Source organism: Erinaceus europaeus, chromosome 18 (genome assembly GCF_950295315.1).
Source record: "Erinaceus europaeus chromosome 18, mEriEur2.1, whole genome shotgun sequence".
Classification (NCBI taxonomy): domain Eukaryota; kingdom Metazoa; phylum Chordata; class Mammalia; order Eulipotyphla; family Erinaceidae; genus Erinaceus; species Erinaceus europaeus.
Window position 1 is genome coordinate 13,013,470 of NC_080179.1, and position 25,264 is coordinate 13,038,733.

At 40.0% G+C, this 25,264-nt stretch overlaps 1 protein-coding gene across 1 annotated transcript in view; it reads left to right on the forward strand.

Moving 5' to 3' along the window:
• Positions 1 to 25,264, forward strand: part of TTN (titin) — a 332,848-nt gene that overhangs the window by 245,926 nt on the left and 61,658 nt on the right. The window contains exons 234-269 of the mRNA XM_060177642.1: positions 380 to 809; positions 1,834 to 2,142; positions 2,276 to 2,424; positions 2,843 to 2,875; positions 2,963 to 3,092; positions 3,184 to 3,483; positions 3,582 to 3,899; positions 5,030 to 5,326; positions 5,441 to 5,740; positions 5,828 to 6,142; positions 6,231 to 6,379; positions 6,820 to 6,970; positions 7,063 to 7,344; positions 7,913 to 8,215; positions 8,590 to 8,892; positions 8,994 to 9,275; positions 9,408 to 9,707; positions 9,801 to 10,103; positions 10,191 to 10,499; positions 10,615 to 10,896; positions 11,179 to 11,478; positions 11,565 to 11,858; positions 11,954 to 14,920; positions 15,513 to 15,833; positions 15,956 to 16,240; positions 16,749 to 17,048; positions 17,949 to 18,251; positions 19,430 to 19,705; positions 19,798 to 20,097; positions 20,201 to 20,503; positions 20,834 to 21,133; positions 21,977 to 22,264; positions 22,710 to 23,006; positions 23,098 to 23,400; positions 23,508 to 23,813; positions 24,951 to 25,238. Coding sequence (XP_060033625.1) covers positions 380 to 809; positions 1,834 to 2,142; positions 2,276 to 2,424; positions 2,843 to 2,875; positions 2,963 to 3,092; positions 3,184 to 3,483; positions 3,582 to 3,899; positions 5,030 to 5,326; positions 5,441 to 5,740; positions 5,828 to 6,142; positions 6,231 to 6,379; positions 6,820 to 6,970; positions 7,063 to 7,344; positions 7,913 to 8,215; positions 8,590 to 8,892; positions 8,994 to 9,275; positions 9,408 to 9,707; positions 9,801 to 10,103; positions 10,191 to 10,499; positions 10,615 to 10,896; positions 11,179 to 11,478; positions 11,565 to 11,858; positions 11,954 to 14,920; positions 15,513 to 15,833; positions 15,956 to 16,240; positions 16,749 to 17,048; positions 17,949 to 18,251; positions 19,430 to 19,705; positions 19,798 to 20,097; positions 20,201 to 20,503; positions 20,834 to 21,133; positions 21,977 to 22,264; positions 22,710 to 23,006; positions 23,098 to 23,400; positions 23,508 to 23,813; positions 24,951 to 25,238 — 12,676 coding nt within the window. The remainder of the gene's footprint in view (positions 1 to 379; positions 810 to 1,833; positions 2,143 to 2,275; positions 2,425 to 2,842; positions 2,876 to 2,962; positions 3,093 to 3,183; positions 3,484 to 3,581; positions 3,900 to 5,029; positions 5,327 to 5,440; positions 5,741 to 5,827; positions 6,143 to 6,230; positions 6,380 to 6,819; positions 6,971 to 7,062; positions 7,345 to 7,912; positions 8,216 to 8,589; positions 8,893 to 8,993; positions 9,276 to 9,407; positions 9,708 to 9,800; positions 10,104 to 10,190; positions 10,500 to 10,614; positions 10,897 to 11,178; positions 11,479 to 11,564; positions 11,859 to 11,953; positions 14,921 to 15,512; positions 15,834 to 15,955; positions 16,241 to 16,748; positions 17,049 to 17,948; positions 18,252 to 19,429; positions 19,706 to 19,797; positions 20,098 to 20,200; positions 20,504 to 20,833; positions 21,134 to 21,976; positions 22,265 to 22,709; positions 23,007 to 23,097; positions 23,401 to 23,507; positions 23,814 to 24,950; positions 25,239 to 25,264) is intronic.

Below are 25,264 nucleotides of genomic sequence, written 5' to 3' on the forward strand. Positions count from 1 at the left end.
GACAGAGAGAACTGTAGAGAGGAGGGGAAGACAGAGAGGGAGAGAGAAAGACACCTGCAGACCTGCTTCACCGCTTGTGAAGCAACTCCCCTGCAGGTGGGGAGCCGGGCGCTCCAACCGGGATCCTTAAACTGGTCCTTGCGCTTTGCGCCACTTGTGCTTAACCCACTGTGCTACCGCCAGACTACTATTTTCATTTTTAAAAGACTTTCTTCATATATTGAATTGAGACTGCATAAATTTCTGAATTTGTTTACTTCTTATTTTAATAGTAATTCAGTCTAAAATATATTGAACTTAAAAAACAAGTATAATTCTTCACAAGAATATTGTTTTGTCTTTGTTTTTTAACAAAAACTATTGTTGATATGATTTTTAGATCTGGAAACTTATCCCCAATGGTCAGTATGAATTCCGAGTTAGAGCAGTAAATAAATACGGAACGAGTGATGAGTGCAAATCAGATAAAGTGGTCATTCAAGATCCTTATCGCCTCCCTGGACCGCCAGGGAAACCAAAAGTCTTGGAGCGTACCAAAGGGTCAATGCTAGTGAGCTGGACTCCTCCTCTGGACAATGGCGGCTCTCCAATTACTGGATATTGGTTGGAGAAGAGAGAAGAGGGTGGCAGCTACTGGTCACGTGTTAGTCGAGCACCAATAACAAAAGTGGGATTGAAAGGCGTGGAATTCAGTGTTCCCCGACTGATTGAAGGTGTTAAATACCAGTTCCGAGCAATGGCAATAAATGCGGCAGGAATCGGCCCTCCCAGTGAACCATCTGATCCAGCTGTTGCAGGAGATCCCATATGTAAGTAGACTCCCAGTTCTGGACTCTAATCTTAAGGAATATACGCACAACATGCATAGATTTTTTTTTAAATTTCTTTTAGTTTATGCCAAGTTCTTTTATTAATGTAAAAAGATTCCTAGCCTATCAGAAGAGTATTATGTGCGTGTATGTGTTTATTATAAGCACATATATTCATAAAATCATGTAGTTTAGAGCTCTTTGAGTAAGCCTAATATTTTATAAAGAATCACAATAAGAAACGCTCTGGATTAGAAGCTTCTCTCCTCCCATTCCCTGAGTAACGGCTCATTAGATATTCTGGAAATTATTTACTTTACTAAGTAGTCAGGTTCTCCAATAGGGAGAGTTCGACAAAAAGCAGAATATTACTAATTGCTCAATGACATTTACTGAGCAAAGATAGAACATTTTTAAGCATAACCTGTGAGTTCAAATTACAAAAAAATTCTTAATGAGAGGTTTGTGTAAGCTGATCAGTTTTAAAATTAAAATGTCATACATCTTATTGGATTCTCTGTAAGAAAAAAAAATCAGCTATTATACAATAAGCTGTACACAAAAGGAAAAACAAAACAAAACCATCAGCTACTTATTTAAAAGAAGACTTAAAGTTTATGTTAATAGGCTTGCAAGATAATGATGAAAGTAATTTTTTATTTTAATTTTTAGGTAGATTAAAGCTAGATTTTTAGTAGAGCTCATTGCAGAGTCTTTTTAAAGGGACCTCGAAAGTGATAATAGTTTTTCACCAATTGTGCCTAATAGACTACAGATCAATGTAGAGATAGTGAATAGCCCTTCTAATCCCAGTTAATTGTTGCTTTCTTTGTTACATTAGTGTTAAATAAAAATATAACATTTCTTATGTTGTTTAGAATTCATAACTTCATAGATTAAAAATAAGACATCATTATGTTGTTTATATAGTAGAGAAACTATACGTGTGTGTGTGTGTGTGTGTGTGTGTGTGTGTGTGTCGCCACATCAACTTCAAACTATATGTTTGTTTTTTCATTATTAGATCCACCTGGGTCACCTTCATGTCCAGAGGTCAAAGATAAAACAAAGTCAAGCATTTCACTAGCATGGAAGCCTCCGGCCAAAGATGGTGGCAGTCCAATCAAAGGATACATTATAGAAATGCAAGAAGAAGGTACTACTGACTGGAAAAGAGTAAATGAGCCAGACAAACTGCTAACTACCTGTGAGTGTGTGGTGCCTAATTTGAAAGAACTCCGAAAATACAGATTCAGAGTGAAAGCTGTCAACGAAGCTGGTGAATCTGAACCAAGTGATACAACTGCAGAGATTCCTGCCACTGACATTCAAGGTTCTGTTCTGTATTCCATTCCTTTATTCACCTTTTAGTGTTCTTGTGAAATAGATTCATTTTACTGAAACATGTTGATACTCTTTTTTTGAAAGGTGAACTAAATTCTGTGACCTTGTTCATGATATTGCAGAGGTGCCAGAAGTGTTCATTGACATTGGAGCACAAGACTGTCTGGTTTGTCAAGCTGGCTCACAGATCAGGATTCCTGCTGTCATCAAGGGACGTCCAACACCAAAATCATCTTGGGAATTTGATGGCAAGGCAAAGAAGACAGTGAAGGTAAGAAAATGATAACCTGGGGTTAGGGCTGTAGTGCAGCGGGCTAAGCACACATGGCGCGAAACTCGAGGACCTGCGTAAGGATCCCGGTTCGAGCCCCCGGCTCCCCACCTGCAGAGGGGTCACTTTACAAGCAGTGAAGCAGGTCTGCAGATGTCTATCTTTTTCTCCCCCTCTCTGTCTTCACCTCCTCTCTCCATTTCTCTCTGTCCTATCCAGCGACAATGATATCAATAACAACAATAATAATAACCACAACAATGATAAAAACAACAAGGGCAACAAAAAGAAAAATAAATAAATAAATAAAATATTTTTTAAAAAAGGGAAAATTACAATGCTCCATATCTCTCATTGAGTCTCTTAGTGAACTGATGGAATATTTACATGGAAACTTAACGATTGTTTTTTCTATTAGGATGGAGTACATGATATACCTGAAGATGCACAGGTAAAAAAAAAAAATTAAGTTTTAGAATAAAGCTGATGTCTGTATTGCTATTATTTCAGTTAATGTGTGACTACTTCTCTGTTAAAGCTGGAGACTGCTGAAAACTCATCAGTAATTGTTATTCCGGAGTGTAAACGAGCTCACTCAGGCAAATATAGCATCACAGCCAAGAATAAAGCAGGACAAAAGACAGCACATTGCAGAGTTAAAGTCATGGGTAAGAAAGACTTTAATTATTACTGTGGAATAAAAATTAAAAAATATTTGGAACAAAAATAACTGCTTTGATTATAATTTGTACCCAACAGATGTACCTGGGCCGCCCAAAGATTTGAAAGTCAGTGACATCACGAGGGGTAGTTGCAAACTTACATGGAAGATGCCAGATGATGATGGAGGAGACAGAATTAAAGGCTATGTTATCGAGAAGAAGACTATTGATGGAAAAGCCTGGACTAAAGTCAATCCAAACTGTGGAAGCACCTCGTTTGTTGTGCCCGATCTCATCTCTGAACAGCAGTATTTCTTCCGCGTGCGTGCAGAGAACCGGTTTGGTATTGGTGCACCTGTGGAAACCATTCAGAGGACAACGGCCAGAGACCCGATATGTATGCTTACATTTTTTTTAATTAAAATAACTTCTCAAACGTGTTGCACATTGTTATAAGCAATGCTTAATATTCCGCTTGACTTTTTTTTTTTTAAGACCCTCCTGACCCACCTATTAAACTCAAGATTGGCCTCGTAACAAAGAACACAGTGCACTTATCATGGAAGCCCCCGAAGAATGATGGTGGCTCCCCTGTCACCCACTATATTGTGGAGTGTCTTGCATGGGATTCTACTGGGACGAAGAAAGAAGCATGGAGACAGTGCAATAGGCGTGATGTGGAAGATTTACAATTTACTGTTGAAGACCTCATAGAGGGTGGAGAGTATGAATTCAGAGTCAAAGCTGTCAATGCTGCAGGAGTCAGCAAACCTTCGGCCACTGTTGGACCTATTATTGTCAAAGACCAGACATGTAAGTACCAACATATTGGCTGAGAATAGCCTCTTTCCAACCACCTCCCTAGATATTTAATCATAGCCCAAAATGAATATGAGATTTATCACATCAGTGAGTTATTTATAGATAGGGAACATTTTCCAATTATTCTTCCCCTCAAGTTCCACCAAATTATCAGATTTTCTTATGCATGACATTTCCTTACTTTAAAGGAAAGGATGTTTGAAATTGTCTTTCAGTTGAGTCTATGGCAAGCCACTTTACTTATCAGAAACTAAAGCATTTCCTCTGCATGTTCCTCAAACTGGGCAGAAAGTAACCAGTTCTTTGCTCACTCAACAGCTACAGAAACCCATTTATCTTCATAGTCAAGCTTCTTTTTCTCCCTTTGAGATATTTTAATAGATAAAATATACATGCAATCAAAATACACATTACTGTGATAGTAACTCTCCCTCTTTGCATATTCTATACTAACTTCATAGAAAACGGAGAACTTTCTTTCCAGCAGTTCTATTTCTTAAAAGACAAAGAAATTGTCTCAAAATAAAATCGCTGGGTCTGTTGTAATTCTGCATGAATATATCAAATGTGATATCATGGGGGCTGGGTGATGGCATGCCTGGTTGGGCACATATGTTGCAATGCTCAAGGACCTGGGTTTGAAAGCCTCTGGTCCCCACCTGCAAGGGGAAAGCTTTGTAAGTGGTGAAGCAGTGTGGCAGGTGTCAGTCGCTCTCCCTTGTCTATTATTCCCTTCCCTCTCAAATTTTGGCTGTCTCTATCTAATAAATAAATAAAGATTTATAAAATTAAAAATAAAAGTCATATCATGGTAACTTTCTAAATCTGAACTACTTCAGTCTTCACTTGACTTGGCTCTTTTGTCTGAATATCTGTATGTATAATGATAGCATGTAAGTGAGAGGCAGCAGCAACTAGCTGATAAAAGATAAATGATGATGGCTGCATGTGCTCACTCCCCAAGCTTGTATAATAGTGTTGAAGACAGAACTCTTCTCTGTGTTGAGATGAACTGCAAGGCACCTACAGTAAATCCAAATAGCTTTACAGTCACTGTGAATTCTACTTCCTATTTTTTAGTTCTCTATGCTCCTAATGACAACTTGTGTTTTCATAACTAGGCCCACCGTCAATTGATCTAAAAGAATTCATGGAGGTTGAAGAAGGAACTGATGTTAGCATTGTAGCCAAAATAAAAGGTGTGCCATTCCCAACACTAACCTGGTTTAAAGCTCCTCCGAAGAAGCCTGAGAACAAAGAGCCTGTTCTCTATGACACCCATGTCAATAAGCTGGTGGTTGATGATACTTGCACCTTGGTTATTCCACAGTCTCGTAGGAGTGACACTGGCTTATATACCATCACAGCTGTGAATAATTTGGGGACAGCATCAAAGGAGATGAGACTGAATGTGCTTGGTAAAGATTGTATGGTTTTCTTAAAATGTTGTGTTTTTCTGCTTATAGACATATTTGTTTTTAACATGATTCAACTAATAAACTCTCCCCTCTCCCCATTTACAACGATTCCAGGTCGCCCTGGCCCTCCGGTGGGACCAATAAAGTTTGAATCTATTTCAGCAGATCAAATGACATTATCTTGGCTTCCTCCTAAAGATGATGGTGGGTCTAAGATTACAAACTATGTGATTGAGAAAAGAGAAGCTAACAGGAAGACATGGGTTCGTGTCTCCAGTGAACCAAAAGAGTGCATGTACACAGTTCCCAAATTGCTAGAAGGGCACGAATACGTATTCCGAATCATGGCCCAGAATAAATATGGAATTGGGGAACCTCTTGACAGTGAGCCTGAAACAGCAAGAAACCTCTTCTGTAAGTAGGACATGTTTCACAGATAAAGACATTCTTACTTGTGTTTTCACAGTCTTTCTAGAAGTCAATGTTCTTTTGTTTTCACAGCGGTCCCCGGAGCACCAGATAAACCAACAGTGAGCAGTGTTACTCGTAACTCCATGACTGTCAACTGGGAAGAGCCAGAATATGATGGAGGGTCTCCTGTGACAGGATACTGGCTAGAAATGAAAGACACTACCTCAAAGAGATGGAAGAGAGTTAACCGAGATCCTATCAAAGCCATGACTTTAGGTGTATCTTATAAAGTGACTGGTCTTATTGAAGGCTCTGATTATCAATTCCGGGTATATGCAATCAATGCTGCTGGTGTTGGACCAGCAAGTGTGCCATCAGATCCAGTGACTGCTAGAGATCCAGTCGGTAAGCCTTGAAGCCATTTCTTTATTTTCTTAATTCAAAAATGCCATCTGAAACTCAAGAATACTCATGTAGATGGGTTTATTTCCAGCTCCTCCTGGTCCTCCATTTCCCAAAGTTACAGACTGGACTAAGTCCTCTGCGGACCTAGAGTGGTCTCCTCCACTGAAAGATGGCGGATCCAAAGTAACTGGATACATTGTTGAATATAAAGAAGAAGGAAAAGAAGAATGGGAACAGGTAATCCAAGCCTGGCAGTATAGAAATGTACTCTAAATAAACTAAGAATGGAGTCAATATCCTTAGTCACATTAGCTCCTACCTATATTTTATTAGAAAAATCAGAAAAAATAACCTAATTGTAATTGATAATCCAAACTTCTGTCATATCAAAAATGTACTCAAAAGTTACAGCATGTTGTTGTTGATTAACTTTTCGTTCTAATTCCTGAAAGGATGAAATATATGAGCATTGCAGCTTTGTTCAATCACTTGATAATACTTTAAAAACTTGATTCCTAGCAAGATATACCATTCAGTATCTCACCCCAAAAACCTAAACTGGCAGCACATTTCCCAAACCAAGTGAAATATACTCTGATTATGCTTTAGAAAGTTACTGAAACAAGAAGCTCCCAAAAAACTCTTCTAATTATAAAAGTGCTTGTTATTTTACCTAGGGTAAAGATAAAGAGGTGAGAGGAACAAAGCTTGTTGTGACAGGACTAAAAGAAGGAGCATTCTACAAATTTAGAGTCAGAGCAGTCAACATTGCTGGCATTGGAGAACCTGGAGAAGTCACAGATGCCATTGAAATGAAGGACAGAATTGGTGATTACTTGCACTTGTATTATTTTAACAATACTTACATTTAGGATTTAGAAAAAAAGATTTCACATTTGAAATTTCAATTGTTTTCCCAGTTGTACCAGACCTCCAACTAGACGCCAGTGTCAGAGACAGAATTGTGGTCCACGCTGGAGGAGTGATTCGGATCATTGCTTACGTGTCTGGGAAGCCACCTCCAACTGTCACCTGGAGCATGAATGAAAGAGCATTACCTCAGGAAGCCACTATTGAGACCACAGCTATTAGTTCGTCTATGGTCATCAAGAACTGCCAGAGAAGCCACCAAGGCATCTACTCTCTTCTTGCCAAAAATGAAGGGGGAGAGAGAAAGAAGACAATTATTGTTGATGTACTAGGTAAATACGTTCAATTTGTTTGTGCTTCTTTTAAAAATAGTATTTTCTTACATCTTCAGCAAAGCCACATCATGATAAGACTGTTACAAACCTTTCAGAAAATAAATCACCCTCATCTTAGACTAGCATTGCTGGAAATTTCCCTCTTGCTTTTTCATCTTATTATAAAAGAATAAAATATAAAATATATCTCTTTGGATGAATGTATTCTTACTTTACATAAAGTTTTGCATACCTGTTGTTGATTTGTATAGTAGACGACACTAAGTGCTTACACTGCTTTACAGTTTTCATATAAGCAACTTTCCTGTAAGTGTAACATGAATGTCTAACAGCTACTACTAACATCAACCATTTTCACCTTACTGAATTCTAGTCTAATTATCACATTGGCTAGTCAGGAAATTCATACTGTATTTAGTTGTATGTTGCCCTGTTTCCTGAGCCCAAGGTCTTATTGTCTTTTTAATAATATTCTCATCTCCTTTTAGAAAAAAAAATGTTAATAAATGCTGAGCACTGTAGTTTACTGAGGATAAATAGCAGAATTCTTTTCCTCTTCTTTCAGATGTACCAGGTCCTGTTGGAGTGCCATTCTTGTCTGACAACCTAACTAATGACTCCTGCAAACTGACCTGGTTTTCTCCAGAAGATGATGGAGGGTCTCCAGTCACCAATTATGTCATTGAAAAGCGGGAAGCTGATCGTAAAGCATGGACCCCAGTAACGTGTACAGTTACCCGACAGAATGCTACCGTCCAGGGTCTCATTCAAGGGAAAGCCTACTTTTTCCGAATTGCAGCTGAAAATCTTATCGGCAGGGGCCCGTATGTTGAGACACCAAATGAACTTGTCATCAGAGACCCCATAAGTAAGTATGATTTAGAAAGAGTTGCACCCTGTATTGTTTCTTCATGCATTTAATGAGAGAGTGGCATGGCAAGTATATGTATGTAAATACCAGTAAATTCATCTTTGGCAAGTATTCATTTGGCAATTTCTCAGTATATGATGGGGATAGTATTTGTGACCTGAAAAAGATGTGAGGAAGAATATGATTTCTTCAGATTCTTTCACATAGACACAATCATTTTCTTTAAATTTCCCATTTACTTATATATGTAAAAACTAAAGTACTTTCCTAACTCTAAAGCCACCAATTATTGAGAATTTGTCTAAACTAGCTGACCTCAATAAACATATCATAACATTTTTGTCACTAAAATGTCCATCTTACACTTACAGCTGTACCAGAACGTCCAGAAGATCTGGAAGTCAAAGAAGTTACTAAAAATTCTGTAACTTTGACTTGGAATCCTCCTAAGTACGATGGTGGATCAGAAATTATTAACTATGTCCTAGAAAGCCGTCTCATTGGAACAGAGAAGTTCCACAAAGTCACACAGGACAACTTGCTTAGCCGGAAATACACAGTGAAAGGCTTAAAAGAAGGTGACACCTATGAGTACCGTGTCAGCGCTGTCAATATTGTTGGACAAGGCAAACCTTCATTCTGCACCAAGCCAATCACTTGCAAGGATGAGTTGGGTATGTGTCTGATACAGATTATACTTTGAAAACTTAGACATTTCTAAGTTTATCATAACACCCCACAATAACTGACTTGCCTTTATAATTATAATTTTTAGCTCCCCCAACACTTGACCTTGACTTCAGAGACAAGCTCATAGTTCGAGTTGGTGAAGCCTTTGCCCTCACTGGACATTACTCAGGCAAACCCAAACCCAAGGTTACTTGGTTTAAAGATGAAGCTGATGTGCTTGAAGATGATCGCACTCATATTAAGACTACTCCGACAACGCTTGCCCTGGAGAAGGTCAAAGCTAAACGCTCAGATTCTGGCAAATACTGTGTGGTTGTGGAGAACAGTACAGGTTCCAGGAAAGGACTCTGTCAAGTTAATGTTGTTGGTTAGTATTAGTTATCAAAAAGAATAGCTCTCTGTTCTTTTCAAAGCAAAGTGGAACTAAATGTTTGTGCCTTGGCTTTTTCTTTTCTTTTCTTTTCTTTTCTTTCCTTTTCTCTTTATTTCATTTCTATAGATCGTCCTGGCCCACCAGTAGGACCGGTTATTTTTGATGAGGTGACCAAAGAACACATGGTTATCTCTTGGAAACCACCTTTAGATGATGGAGGCAGTGAAATTACCAATTATATTATTGAGAAGAAGGAAGTGGGCAAAGATATTTGGATGCCTGTCACATCTGCAAGTGCTAAAACCACATGCAAAGTTTCTAAACTACTTGAAGGAAAAGATTATATTTTCAGAATACATGCTGAAAATCTATATGGAATAAGTGATCCTCTGGTGTCTGACTCAATGAAAGCCAAAGATCGTTTCAGTATGTATTTCATTTCTTCTTAGCAATTCAGTATTTCATAGTGCTCATAGAAAGGATGGAATTTCTAACACACTTTGTCAATGTTTGTGATAGGGGTTCCTGATGCACCAGAGCAGCCTATTGTTACTGAAATTACCAAAGACTCTGCATTAGTAACCTGGAACAAACCAAATGATGGAGGAAAGCCCATCACAAACTACATCCTGGAGAAGAGGGAAACGATGTCTAAACGATGGGCCAGAGTTACCAAAGAGCCTATCCATCCATACACTAAATATAGGGTCCCTGATCTTCTAGAAGGATGTCAGTATGAATTCCGAGTTTCTGCGGAAAACGAAGTCGGTATTGGTAATCCAAGCCCACCATCCAAACCAGTCTTTGCTAGAGATCCCATAGGTACAGTAATAAAGTACTTACTCAGTTTTTGTATTATCTGACTTTGTTTTCAGCTATAGTCTTAACACCTTTTTATCTCTTGTGTAGCTAAACCAAGTCCACCTATTAATCCGGAGGCAATAGATACAACATGTAATTCAGTTGAACTAACTTGGCAGCCACCACGCCATGATGGTGGGAGCAAGATTCTTGGCTACATTGTTGAGTACCAGAAGGTTGGAGATGAAGAGTGGAGAAGAGCCAATCACACTCCTGAATCATGTCCTGAAACTACATATAAAGTCACCGGTCTTCGGGATGGCCAGAGCTATAAGTTCAGAGTATTAGCAGTCAACGAAGCTGGTGAATCTGATCCAGCTCATGTTCCTGAGCCAGTGCTAGTAAAAGATAGGCTTGGTGAGTGAAATGTTTTCAGCCACACTTGCAAGGAATATAAGTATCTCACTGCATGTGCTTAATTGTAAAGTATTTTTTAAAAAAACTAAACCTGAAAGTACTATTCTCTTTTTAGAACCTCCTGAGTTGATTCTTGATGCCAACATGGCAAGAGAGCAACATATAAAAGTTGGTGATACTCTAAGGCTTAGTGCAATCATCAAAGGAGTACCGTTCCCAAAAGTAACTTGGAAAAAAGAAGACAGAGAGGCTCCAACTAAAGCAAGAATTGATGTTACTCCAGTTGGCAGCAAGCTTGAAATTCGTAATGCTGAACATGAAGATGGTGGAAATTATTCCTTAACGGTGGAGAATCCAGCTGGTTCAAAAACTGTCTCAGTCAAAGTACTTGTATTAGGTAAGGGTTTTAATATTTATGAAGTAACTAATGTGTTTAATGACATTAAAAATACAATTTGAGTGACTGGGAAGGTGACTCAGCAATTAGAGTGCATTCCTTACATGTGTGAGGAGCCGAGTTTAATCCTTGGCACTAAATATAAGAGTGGCCCTCTAGTGTGTCACACTCTCTCTCTATAAACGAATATTTTAGATAAATAGCAAAGTAAAAGTTGGCACATTCTGAGTTTTTAATCCAGATTAAATAACTTGTATAACTGTATCATTTAACATTTTCCAGATAAGCCTGGACCACCTAGAGATCTGGAGGTCAGTGAAATTAGAAAAGATTCCTGTTACCTGACTTGGAAAGAACCACTGGATGATGGTGGTTCTGTTGTTACAAATTACGTGGTTGAAAGGAGAGATGTTGCCAGTGGCCAGTGGTCACCTCTTTCAACTACGTCAAAGAAGAAGAGTCACTGGGCAAAACACCTTAATGAAGGCAATCAGTATCTCTTCCGAGTAGCTGCTGAGAACCAGTATGGACGTGGTCCTTTCGTTGAAACACCTAGACCCATCAAGGCTCTGGATCCTCTACGTGAGTTGCTTTCTCTGGTTATGAAAATATTGTCCAGATATCCTCCAGAATATTACTTACTCATCATAATTCCTTCTTTTGTAAAGATCCCCCAGGGCCACCCAAGGATCTGCATCATGTAGATGTTGACAAGAATGAAGTCTCCCTTGTCTGGAATAAGCCAGATCGTGATGGTGGATCTCCAATCACTGGTTATTTGGTAGAATATCAAGAAGAGGGCACCCAAGACTGGACTAAGTTCAAAACTGTGACAAACCTAGAGTGTGTGGTTACTGGACTACAACAAGGAAAGATATATAGATTCCGAGTAAAAGCTGAAAATATTGTAGGCCTTGGTCTACCTGATACAACCATCCCAATAGAATGTCAAGAAAAATTGGGTAATGTTTTTAACAGCAACAGTAGTATTGTTTTATTTCTTTTTAAATTTGTATTGTGAAAACTGAAATCTAATTTCTTCATGTTTAATTTCCAGTGTCTCCATCGGTGGAGTTAGATCTGAAATTGATTGAAGGTCTGGTGGTAAAAGCTGGAACTACTGTCAGATTCCCCGCCATCGTACGAGGTGTGCCTGTTCCTGCCGTAAAGTGGACAACTGATGGGAGTGAGATTAACACAGATGAGCACTACAAAATTGAAACTGACAACTTCTCATCAGTGCTTACCATTAAGAACTGCTTAAGGAAAGATACTGGCGAATATCAAATCACAGCTTCCAATGCAGCTGGTAGCAAGACTGTAGCTGTCCATCTCACTGTTCTTGATGTTCCCGGTCCACCAACAGGTCCTATCAATATTCTAGATGTTACCCCTGAATATATGACTATCTCATGGTTGCCACCTAAGGATGATGGAGGAAGCCCTGTGATAAACTATATAGTTGAGAAACAAGATACAAGGAAAGACTCATGGGGTGTTGTCTCTGCAGGAAGCACTAAAACAAAGCTGAAAATCCCACATTTGCAAAAGGGCTGTGAATATGTTTTCCGAGTTAGAGCAGAGAATAAAATGGGTGTTGGTCCTCCCCTGGACTCCACACCTACTGTTGCTAAACATAAATTTAATCCTCCATCTCCTCCTGGGAAGCCAGTGGTTACTGACATTACTGAAAATGCTGCAACAGTGTCTTGGACTCTACCCAAATCTGATGGTGGTAGTCCAATAACTGGTTACTATGTGGAGCGTCGAGAGATAACCGGCAAATGGGTGAGAGTCAACAAAACACCTATTGCTGACCTGAAGTTTAGAGTGACTGGACTCTATGAAGGAAATACATATGAGTTTAGAGTTTTAGCTGAAAATCTTGCAGGACTAAGCAATCCATCGCCAAGTTCTGACCCAATAAAAGCTTGTCGGCCCATCAAACCACCTGGACCACCAATAAATCCTAAACTGAAAGACAAAAGCAAGGAATCAGCAGAGTTGGTGTGGACAAAGCCTCTCAGTGATGGTGGAAGCCCCATTCTAGGCTATGTAGTGGAATGCCTAAAGGCTGGTACAACACAGTGGAACAGGATTAATAAGGATGAACTCATTCGGCAATGTGCCTTTAAGGTGCCTGGGCTAATTGAAGGAAATGAGTACAGATTCCGTATAAAGGCAGCTAATATTGTAGGAGAGGGAGAGCCAAGAGAACTAGCAGAATCTGTAGTTGCAAAAGACATCCTCCATCCCCCAGAAGTAGAACTTGATGTTACTTGTCGTGACATTATTACTGTTAGAGTGGGTCAAACTATACGCATTCTTGCTCGTGTCAAGGGCAGACCAGAACCAGACATAACCTGGTCCAAGGAAGGCAAAGTACTAGCACGAGAAAAAAGGGTTGACATAATTCATGATCTACCTCGTGTTGAGTTACAAATTAAAGAAGCTGTCAGAGCTGATCATGGCAAGTATATTATCTCAGCTAAAAATAGCAGTGGACATGCCCAGGGTTCTGCTGTTGTTAATGTCCTTGACAGACCTGGACCTTGCCAGAATTTGAAGGTTAGCAACGTAACAAAAGAGAACTGTACAATTTCCTGGGAAAACCCACTGGATAACGGTGGCTCAGAAATAACAAATTTCATAGTCGAATATCGCAAGCCAAACCAGAAAGGCTGGTCAATTGTTGCATCAGATGTCACGAAACGATTAATCAAAGCCAACCTTTTAGCCAACAATGAATATTATTTCCGAGTCTGTGCAGAGAATAAAGTAGGTGTTGGGCCAACTGTTGAAACAAAAACTCCAATTCTGGCTATTAACCCTATTGACAGACCAGGTGAGCCTGAAAACCTTCACATTGCAGATAAAGGAAAGACATTTGTGTATCTAAGATGGCGTCGGCCTGATTATGATGGTGGCAGCCCAAATCTATCATATCATGTTGAGAGGAGGCTGAAGGGGTCTGCTGACTGGGAAAGGGTACATAAAGGAAGCATTAAAGAAACCCACTACATGGTCGACAAATGTGTTGAAAACCAGATTTATGAGTTCCGAGTGCAAACAAAGAATGAAGGTGGGGAAAGTGACTGGGTAAAGACAGAAGAAGTTGTTGTGAAGGAAGACTTACAGAAGCCAGTACTTGACCTGAAATTAAGTGGTGTGCTAACTGTCAAAGCAGGAGACACCATCAGACTTGAGGCAGGGGTTAGAGGCAAACCATTCCCAGAAGTTTCCTGGGCTAAGGACAAAGATGCTGCTGACTTAACAAGATCACCAAGAGTCAAGATTGATACCAGTGCCGAGACATCTAAATTTTCTCTCACTAAAGCAAAGAGAAGTGATGGTGGTAAATATGTAATTACAGCAACTAACACAGCTGGCAGTTTTGTGGCCTATGCCACTGTCAATGTTTTAGACAAACCTGGTCCTGTAAGAAATCTGAAAATTACAGATGTGTCCAGTGATCGGTGTACTATTCGTTGGGATCCACCAGAGGATGACGGTGGGTGTGAAATTCAAAATTATATTCTAGAAAAATGTGAAAGCAAGAGAATGGTTTGGTCTACCTATTCTGCTAATGTTTTAATACCAAGTGCTACAGTTACTCGTCTCATAGAAGGAAATGAATATATTTTCAGAGTCCGTGCAGAAAATAAAATAGGCACAGGGCCTCCAACAGAAAGCAAACCAATCATTGCAAAAACCAAATTTGATCGACCCGGTCGCCCTGATCCCCCAGAAGTCACAAAAGTAAGCAAAGAAGAGATGACTGTGGTTTGGAATCCACCTGAATATGATGGTGGGAAGTCTATCACAGGGTACTTTTTGGAGAAAAAAGAAAAGAATTCAGTACGGTGGGTCCCTGTTAACAAGAGTGCAGTCCCTGAAAGACGAATGAAAGTACAGAACCTCTTCCCAGGACATGAATATCAATTCCGTGTCAAGGCAGAAAATGAAATTGGAATTGGAGAACCAAGCTTGCCATCAAGACCAGTGGTAGCAAAAGACCCCATAGGTAAGATTTTCTTACTTTTTCTGATATTACACTTCTTCTTCTTCTTTTTTTTTTTTTTTGCCTCTAGGGTTATCGCTGGGGCTGGGTGCTGGCACTATAAATCCACAGCTCCAGGCAGCCATTTTTTTCTACTTTATTGGATAGGACAGAGAGAAATTGAGAGGGGAGGAGAAAATAGAGAAGGAGAGAGAAAGACACCTGCAGACCTGCTTTGCAGCTTATGAAGTGTCCTCCCCACAATAGGTGGGGAGCGGAGCGAGGGCTTGAAGCCAGATGCTTGTGCAGACCCTTGCACCCACCACCCAGCCCCATTACACCTACTCTTAACCTCAAGCACTGAGGCATTATAAAATAAATTAAGTCTTTGACATCAAACTTTATTTTAGCCAATATTTTTCTATTTTTTTTTTACCAAAAGACCTATAATGTGCAAAGAATAGTGGATTCTGATTTTATGAAGCAAAGTTGATCGATTTTTGATTCGTTGATCAACTGTGTGACATAATCCTACTTAAAATTGAGTATATGTAGTTACTTGTTAATTAGTAGTCGTTACCAGGTGAAGTTTACTCTTTATAAAATTCCCTTTCAGAACCACCTGGCCCACCAACTAATCTCAGAGTGCTTGACACAACTAAGTCTTCGGTGACTCTTGGATGGGGAAAACCAGTGTATGACGGTGGAGCGCCAATAATTGGATATGTCGTGGAGATGAGACCCAAACAAGCAGACGCCTCTCCTGACGAAGGCTGGAAAAGGTGTAACGCTGCAGCACAACTCATTCGAATGGAATTCACTGTCACCAGCTTGGATGAAAACCAGGAATATGAGTTCAGGGTGTGTGCCCAAAACCAAGTTGGCATTGGACGCCCTGCAGAACTAAAGGATGCTATCAGACCTAAAGAAATCCTAGGTGAAGCTTTATCTCTGTGTTCATTCATTCACACGTTACTTCTTACATGGCCTTCTCCACATTCTGAAAAGCTAACTAATGTTTTTTGTTTGTTTGGTTGGTTTGGTTTTTATCATTTGCAGAATCTCCGGAGATTGATTTGGATGCCAGTATGAGAAAATTGGTGACTGTGAGAGCAGGATGCCCTATTCGACTATTTGCGATAGTAAGAGGGCGACCAGCCCCTAAAGTCACGTGGCGAAAAGTGGGTATTGATAATGTGGTCAGAAAAGGTCAAGTTGATCTGGTTGACACCATGGCCTTCCTCGTTATCCCTGATTCTACCCGTGATGATTCGGGAAAATATTCCTTGACGGTTGTGAACACAGCAGGAGAAAAGGCTGTATTTGTGAATGTCAGAGTGTTAGGTGAGTTACTAAAATGTCTCTTCCTCCCCCTGATAGTTAATGTGTTAAGAATAATGCTACGATGGGAGAGAGAATGTAATGGTTATGCAAAAGAAATTAATGTCTGGGAGTTGGGTGGTGGCACGGTGGCTTAAACACAGGTGGCACAAAGCGCAAGGACCGGCATAAGGATCCCGGTTCAAGCCACCTGCAGGGGAGTCGCTTCACAGGCAGTGAAGCAGATCTGTAGGTGTCTGTCTTTCTCTCCCCCTCTGTCTTGCCCTCCTCTCTCCATTTCTCTCTGTCCTATCCAACAACAATGGCATCAATAACCACAACAATGTTAAACAAGGGTAACAAAAGGGGAAAATAAATAAATAAATAATTTTTTTTTAAAAAAAGAAATTGATGCCTGAGGATCTAAGGATCCAGGTTCAGTCTCCTGCATCATCGCAAGCCAAAAGTTGTGTAGTGTTCTAGTGTGAGAAGACATGTGTATCTAACTGTGTGTGTGTGTGGTTCTTCACAGATACTCCAGGACCTGTGTCTGACTTAAAAGTTTCAGATGTCACTAAAACATCTTGCCATGTTTCCTGGGCTCCTCCTGAAAATGATGGTGGGAGCCAAGTCACACATTACATTGTGGAGAAACGGGATGCAGAGAGAAAAACATGGTCAACAGTTACCTCAGAAGTTAAGAAAACAAGCTTCCAAGTAACCAATCTTGTTCCTGGAAATGAGTATTTCTTCAGAGTAACTGCTGTCAATGAATATGGTCCTGGTGTCCCAACAGACATCCCCAAACCAGTGCTTGCATCGGATCCTCTAAGTAAGTAATTCTTCTGCCTCCACCTTTTAGCTGGAGTCCCCTACTAAGCTAGGTCAAGATTCAGAGCATTTTATTTTTAGATAGAGACAGACAAGAGACAGAGAAGTGAGAGAGACCACAGCACTGAAGCTTCCTTCAATGCAGTGGGGGCCAGGCTCAAATCTGAACTGTATACATGCCAAAGCAGCACAAGACCCAAGTGAGCTATTTCACTAGTCTAATACAAATGTATTTTCTCCCTTCCTTCCTGCCTTCCTTCCTTCCTTTTTTTTCTCTAAATCTTTCTCTTTCTTTCCCTTTCTTTCCCTTTCTTTCTCTCTTTCTTTCTTTCTTTCTTTCTTTCTTTCTTTCTTTCTTTCTTTCTTCCTTTCCTTCCAGGTTGATCACCGGGGCTTGGTGTCTACAAATCCACTGCTCCTGGCAGCCATCTTTTCCCCATTGTTGTTGACTAGGACAGAGAGAAATTGAGAGAGGGAGAGAGAAAGAGAGACACCTACAGACCGACTTCACCACCTGTGAAGTGATCCCTCCCACAATTGGGGCTCTGGGGGGCTTGAACTGGGATCCTTGCACCAGTCCTTGCACTTCACACCATGTGCACCTAACCCAGTGTGCTACTGCCTGGCCCCCATACAAATGTATTTTAACCTACCACTGAAAGAGATTTAATTTGTAGAAGTCCAAGCAATACAATAGCTATCTTATTCACTAAAGACGTTTTTGATTTACCTCATCGTAAACATTTTGTTTTCAGCACACTGAACTGTACAGGCCACATATGTTGCTTCTGTGTATATATTGACCCATCCATACACTGAAAGCAAACAAACATTTATGCAAATTACAAACAGATTTGGTGGGGTTACCTGGACAGTTCTCTAAATTGTATTTCCTTTCTAGGTGAACCTGACCCTCCAAGGAAGCTAGAAGTTACTGAGATGACCAAGAATAGTGCTTCACTAGCCTGGCTGCCTCCCCTGCGTGACGGAGGTGCTAAAATCGACGGCTATATCATAAGCTACAGAGAAGAAGAGCAGCCTGCAGACCGCTGGACAGAGTACTCAGTGGTAAAAGATCTCAACCTTGTTGTCACTGGATTAAAGGAAGGGAAGAAATATAAATTTAGAGTTGTGGCCAGAAATGCTGTTGGAGTCAGTTTGCCAAAAGAAACTGAAGGAGTATATGAGGCCAAAGAACAGCTACGTGAGTAATCATCAAATCATTTTTATTTACCGTGTGATAAAGTCCGTTAGAATTTTCTTTAGACGTGTAAATATTTATCCTTGAGGAATCAAATTCCAGACATACCTGAAAAGTCGTAACGAACAATCGCTTTCAGACATCTGGGCCAACAACTCATAGTGCATCAACATTACATTATGATCTAGTTTATACATATATACATACATACATTTAATATGTGCATCTCGCTGAAAGCATTTCTTTTGTTGTTGTTGTTATTGGATAGAGATAGAAATTGAGAGACAGAGACACCTGCAGACCTGCTTCACTGCCTGTAAAGCGACTCCCCTGCTTTCTTAAGATAGCATCAGTTCTTGTCATGTTTGAGTATTCTGACATTTCTGTTCAGTCTCATTCAATTTTTAAAATATTTTCACTGGGAAAATGTTGTATAGAAAAGAATGTCTTGGGAGTCGGGCAGTAGAGGGTTAAGCGCATGTGGCGCATAGCACAAGGACCGGCATAAGGATTCTGGTTTGAGCCCCTGACTCCCCACCTGCAGGGGAGTCACTTCACAAGTGGTGAAGCAGGTCTACAGGTGTTTATCTTTCTCTCCCCCTCTCCATTTCTATCTATCCTGTCCAACAACAACAACATCAATAATAACTACAACAATAAAACAACAAGGGCAACAAAAGGTAATAAATAAATATTTTTAAAAAAAGAATGTCTCAGGAGTTGTGCAGTAGCGCGGCAGGTTAAGCACACGTGGCGTGAAGCACAAGGACAGCATAAGGATCCCGGTTCGAGCCCCTGGCTCCCCACCTGCAGGGGAGTCACTTCACAGGTGGTGAAGTAGGTCTGCAGGTGTCTATCTTTCTCTACCCTCTCTGTCTTCCCCTCCTCTCTCCATTTCTCTCTGTCCTATCTAACAATGACAACATCAATAACAACAATAATAACTACAACAACAGTAAAAAACAGCAAGGGCAACAAAAGGGACAATAAATAAATAATGAAAACTTAAAAATAAAATAGAATGTCTCATTTGTTTAAAAATATTTTGATTGCAATACAAACATTAATTTATACCCACTGATGGGCTACAACCCATGATTTGAAAAATACTGATATTTAGTTTCCTACTAAAGAAAATTCAATATTCCTGCAAACTGAATGTCTTTTCATTTTACTTTCAGTGCCCCCCAAAATCCTTATGCCTGAGCAGATCACTATCAAAGCTGGGAAGAAACTCCGGATTGAAGCCTATGTGTATGGGAAGCCTCATCCACTCTGTAAATGGAAAAAAGGAGAAGATGATGTTGTCACATCAAGCCATCTTGCAGTGCACAAAGCAGACAATTCCTCAATTCTGATCATAAAAGATGTCACTAGGAAAGACAGTGGTTACTATAGCCTCACTGCAGAGAATAGTTCAGGGACAGACACTCAGAAAGTCAAAGTTATCGTCATGGGTAAGTTCAGTATTACATAAGTGACTATTTCAGAAACATTGTTTTCTTATCAAATCCCTGTTCTTATGTTTCTTTCCCTCTGATTCATTCAGATGCTCCTGGGCCCCCTCAGCCTCCATTTGACATTTCTGACATAGACGCTGATGCTTGCTCCCTGTCATGGCACATCCCTCTGGAGGATGGAGGCAGTAACATCACCAACTACATTGTAGAAAAGTGTGACGTAAGCCGAGGTGACTGGATCACAGCTCTAGCTTCTGTGACAAAAACATCCTGCAGAGTTGGAAAGCTGGTCCCCGGTCAGGAGTACATCTTCCGGGTCCGTGCTGAAAATAGATTTGGCATTTCAGAGCCTCTCACCTCTCCAAAGATGGTGGCTAAATTCCCATTTGGTATGTGTTTTTTTTTTTTTTAAAAAAAAAAAAACCCTCATGTTTTCTTTCTAATCTGTTACTTCCAGCAGAAACTAAAATTCCCTTTGTCTTCAATTTCCAGATGTCCCTAGTGAACCAAAGAACGCACGAGTCACTAAAGTGAATAAGGATTGCATATTTGTGGCTTGGGACAGACCTGACAGTGATGGAGGGAGCCCCATCACTGGTTACCTAATTGAACGCAAAGAGAGAAACAGTTTACTCTGGGTGAAAGCTAATGATACCATTGTCCGGTCAACTGAATATCCTTGTGCTGGCCTTGTAGAAGGTCTTGAATATTCATTCAGAATCTATGCCCTAAACAAAGCTGGATCCAGCCCACCTAGCAAGCCAACAGAATATGTAACTGCAAGAATGCCAGTTGGTGAGTCCTATTTTGTTTTGTTATGTTTTGTTTTGTTTTGTTATATGTTGGAAGCATATTTAAATTATGGAGTCTCTGAAGAGTATTCCTTCCATTCAGAAATACTCTATAACTCCTGCTGTAGAAACAAACTGTATCTGATCTCTTTGTGGGCACACAACAGAGTAAGCACTCAATAATGTATATTGATTAAATGATTAATGAGCAGAGAATTGTTATTCTGTTGGGCTTGTTCCTTATTAGTAGCTGTAGTAATTTGAAATATGGAAGTTTAAAACTTCTAGTATTGCATTGAACTATATATATTAAGAGTACCTCTTTTGGTTTCAGATCCTCCTGGAAAACCTGAAGTTGTTGATGTTTCTAAGAGTACTGTATCCCTCATCTGGGCTCGTCCAAAGCATGATGGAGGCAGCAAAATTATTGGCTACTATGTTGAAGCTTGCAAACTTCCCGGTGACAAGTGGGTACGATGCAATACTACACCTCACCAGATTCCCCAGGAAGAATACACGGCCACCGGCTTAGAAGAGAATGCTCAATACCAGTTTAGAGCAATTGCCAAGACAGTGGTAAACATTAGCCAGCCTTCTGAACCTTCTGACCCAGTGACCATTCTCGCAGAAAATGGTAAGATTCTGTTCAGGATTATGAACAAAGATGAATTTCATTCATGATGTTCATTTCTCCTGATAAAACCCAAGTCTACATCCATGAGCAAAGACCAGAGTAAAACAATGGGTACTTTGCAAATAGACCCTAATAATTATGGTGGGTTGGTAAAATAGCTTACTTGGATAGTGTAATGCTTTATCATGTATGTGACTCAGGTTCAAGCCCAGCACCCACTGCACTGAAGGAAGCCTCAGTGCTCTTTCTTTGGCTGTCTACCTCCTATAGAAAGAAAAGAGGGGGCATTCAGTGGCACACCTGGTTGAGCACACACATCACAGTGCACAAGGACCCAGTTTCAAGCCCCTGGGCCCCACCTGCAGGGAGAAAGCTTCATAAGTGGTCAATCATGGCTACAGGAGTTTCTGTCTCCCTTTCTCAATCCCCCTCCTCTCTCAATTTCTCTGTCTCTATTCAATAATAAATAAATAGATTAAAATTTATAAAAAGAGAGGAAAAAGGAAAGGAAGGGAGGGAAGGAGGGAGGAAAAGAAAGGGAAAGTTATGGCAATAGAGAATCTTAATAACATATTAAACTTAAAATTAGGATACAAAACTATGGGGATTATGTAACTTCAGTCATACATATGAAGAGAAAGAAGGCAAAGAAATTCATAAAGATGATGAGAGTTTAGGGGTATGGAACTTACAGATGGCCTTTTGCTCTTAAGTTTATACTTTCCCAGCATTACCAATTATCTACATTAGAACTTCTTGAAAGAGACAGTGCATATGAATTTCCAATTTTATTTTTAAGAAGTATAGCTTTAGTTTATATTAAATCCTTTTATTTCTTTCCAGTTCCTCCCAGGATAGACTTGAGTTTGGCTATGAAATCTTTGCTTACTGTGAAAGCCGGAACTAACGTTTGCCTGGATGCTACTGTTTTCGGGAAACCAACACCAACAGTTTCCTGGAAGAAGGATGACACACCATTAAAACCAGCAGAAGGCATAAAGATGGCCAAACAACGAAACCTGTGCACCTTAGAGCTATTTTGTGTGAACCGAAAGGATTCAGGAGACTATACCATCACTGCTGAAAATCTAAGTGGTTCTAAATCAGCCACCATTAAGCTTAAAGTGCTAGGTAATGAAAAGATTTCATTAAAATCTCTTATTTTACTTTAGTTAATATAACAGAATTTACAAAATAGTGCCTGAAAAAAAGACATGTATCCTGATATATAATTCTAATCAAAGAACTATACACACCCATAGAAGACAAAGATGATAATAATAATTGAAGGGTATTAGAGTTATGGATTTTTTATTAGAATCTTGGCTTTCTTATTTATACTATATGATAGTATTTTAGAGTTGAGAAGAGCATTACTACTTACATATTCCAGCTACTGAATTTTGCATGCGAGGAAATTAAAATTTTAGGAAATTTAGATGGCTGCCAGGGTCACACTAGAAGTTATTGGCAATATAAAAGACTAGCCCAGGTCTCCAGAAATCCAGTCTTTATTCATTCCCCATTCTACACATGTTCATGAAAGACTTCACTCTTTTTTTCCCTGTCATTACAGATAAACCAGGTCCTCCAGCATCTGTTAAAATCAACAAAATGTACTCAGATCGTGCGATGCTTTCTTGGGAACCTCCTCTTGAAGACGGAGGCTCAGAAATCACCAACTACATAGTTGACAAACGTGAAACCAGCAGGCCCAACTGGGCTCAGGTATCTGCGACTGTGCCCATCACCAGCTGCACTGTGGAAAAACTTATTGAGGGCCATGAATATCAGTTCAGAATCTGTGCTGAAAATAAATATGGAGTGGGAGACCCAATCTTAACTGAACCAGCAATTGCCAAAAATCCATACGGTAGGGACTTGTTCCTGTACCTTCACATTCTGCTTTGTTCATATCATTACCTTGTAGATTGGCAAGTTAACGTCCCAATAAATCTCTGCAGATCCGCCTGGTCGCTGTGACCCTCCTGTCATTAGCAACATAACCAAAGATCATATGACGGTAAGCTGGAAACCACCAGCGGATGATGGCGGATCCCCCATCACTGGCTATCTGCTTGAAAAGCGGGAAACCCAGGCAGCTAACTGGACTAAGGTCAACAGAAAACCTGTTATAGAAAGAACTGTCAAAGCAACAGGCCTCCAAGAAGGAACCGAATATGAGTTCCGAGTTACAGCTATAAATAAAGCTGGACCAGGCAAACCCAGTGATGCATCCAAAGCTGTCTATGCCAAGGACCCTCAGTGTGAGTATTCAGTGAAAGAGTCTCACATCTTGTGCTGGGATCAACACTGAACAACCAGGAATATGGTGTGAATAAAAATGTACGTTTGTTATTTTTTTTTTCTTCAGATCCTCCTGGTCCACCAGCTTTTCCAAAAGTATATGATACAACCCACAGCTCCGTGAGTCTATCCTGGGGCAAGCCAGCCTATGACGGTGGCAGCCCTATCATCGGTTACCTTGTTGAAGTGAAACGAGCTGACTCTGATAACTGGGTGAGGTGCAATTTACCGCAGAAACTACAGAAGACCCGCTTTGAAGTTACTGGCCTGATGGAAAACACTGAGTATCAGTTCCGTGTGTATGCTGTCAATAAGATTGGCTATAGTGACCCCAGTGATGTGCCAGACAGTCACTGCCCCAAGGACATCTTAAGTAAGTATTACCAAGAGAAACTGAGAGTTTGTATAGGTTCATTTATTTGCAAGCTTTAGAGCTGCTAATTCCAGCAGTGTATTTTAGGATAGTTGGGTTAGTACTTTATGGTATTAGATATACATATACATGTGAGCCCAAATATGTACCTGTATATATTGGCAGACCAAGTGGAATACAAGGTAATTTGTGCTTTTAAAAAGGTTCTGGGTGGTGGCACACCTGGTTAAGTGCACGTGTTACAATGCACAAGGGCCTGGGTTCGAGTTCCCAGTCCCCACCTGTAGGGGGAAAACTTTATGAGTGATGAAGCAGGACTGCAGGTATCTCTCTGTCTCTCTCCCTCTCTATCATTCCCTTCCCTCTCAATATCTGGCTATCTTTAGCCAATAAATAAAGATAATAAAAAAATTTTAAAGAGAAAAGCTTTCCATACTTTCATGAGAATTGCATGTCTTCAAAAGAAAGTAGAATATAGTCATTTTATTATGATAGTAAAGGTTTTTAAATGGGGCCCAAGTGGTGGTGCACCTGGTTAAACGCTCGCAATACAGTGTGCAAGGACCCAGGTTAAAGCCCCTGTTCTACACCTGCAGGGGGAAAGCGTCACGAGTAGTAAAGCAGCTCTTCAGCTATCTCTGTCTCTCACCGTCTCTATCTCCCCTCCCCTCTCAATTTCTCTCTGTCTCTATCCAATAATAAATAAAAATACTTTAATTTTTTAAAATATATATATATATTTTTTTACCAGAGCACTGTTCAGCTCTGGCTTACGGTGGAGCAGGGGCTTGAACCTGTTAAATATTTTTAAAACTAGGTAATGTGCTACTTGCCATTCTTACTTTTATATTCTCTTCTAATCTACCATTCTCCATAAGTTGGTCTCTCCATCTTAATTTCCTTTTTCACCATTTCCTCTGTTTATTTATTTATTTGCTATAATGATTTCCACCTTTATTTATTTAGTGTTTGTGAAGCCAGGCCTCACACATGCACAATTTCATCACTTGTGGGAGAGACACCACAGCACTGGAAATTCCTTTGGTGCCATGGTACTCCCATTTTGTGATCAGTTAGGTTAGACCTTGGCAATATATTCAGCCTTTAAGTTGTTACTTTAACTTTCTTCATTCACAGTCCCACCTGAGGGAGAGCTTGATGCTGACCTGAGGAAAACACTCATATTACGTGCTGGAGTTACAATGAGACTATATGTACCAGTTAAAGGACGTCCACCCCCAAAGATAACTTGGTCTAAACCAAATGTCAACCTAAGAGAAAGGATTGGACTGGATATAAAGTCAACTGACTTTGACACTTTCTTGCGCTGTGAAAATGTCAACAAGTATGATGCAGGAAAATATATCTTGACTCTGGAAAACAGCTGTGGCAAGAAGGAATATACCATTGTAGTGAAAGTGCTGGGTAAGTAAATTTGAATTAAAAAATCA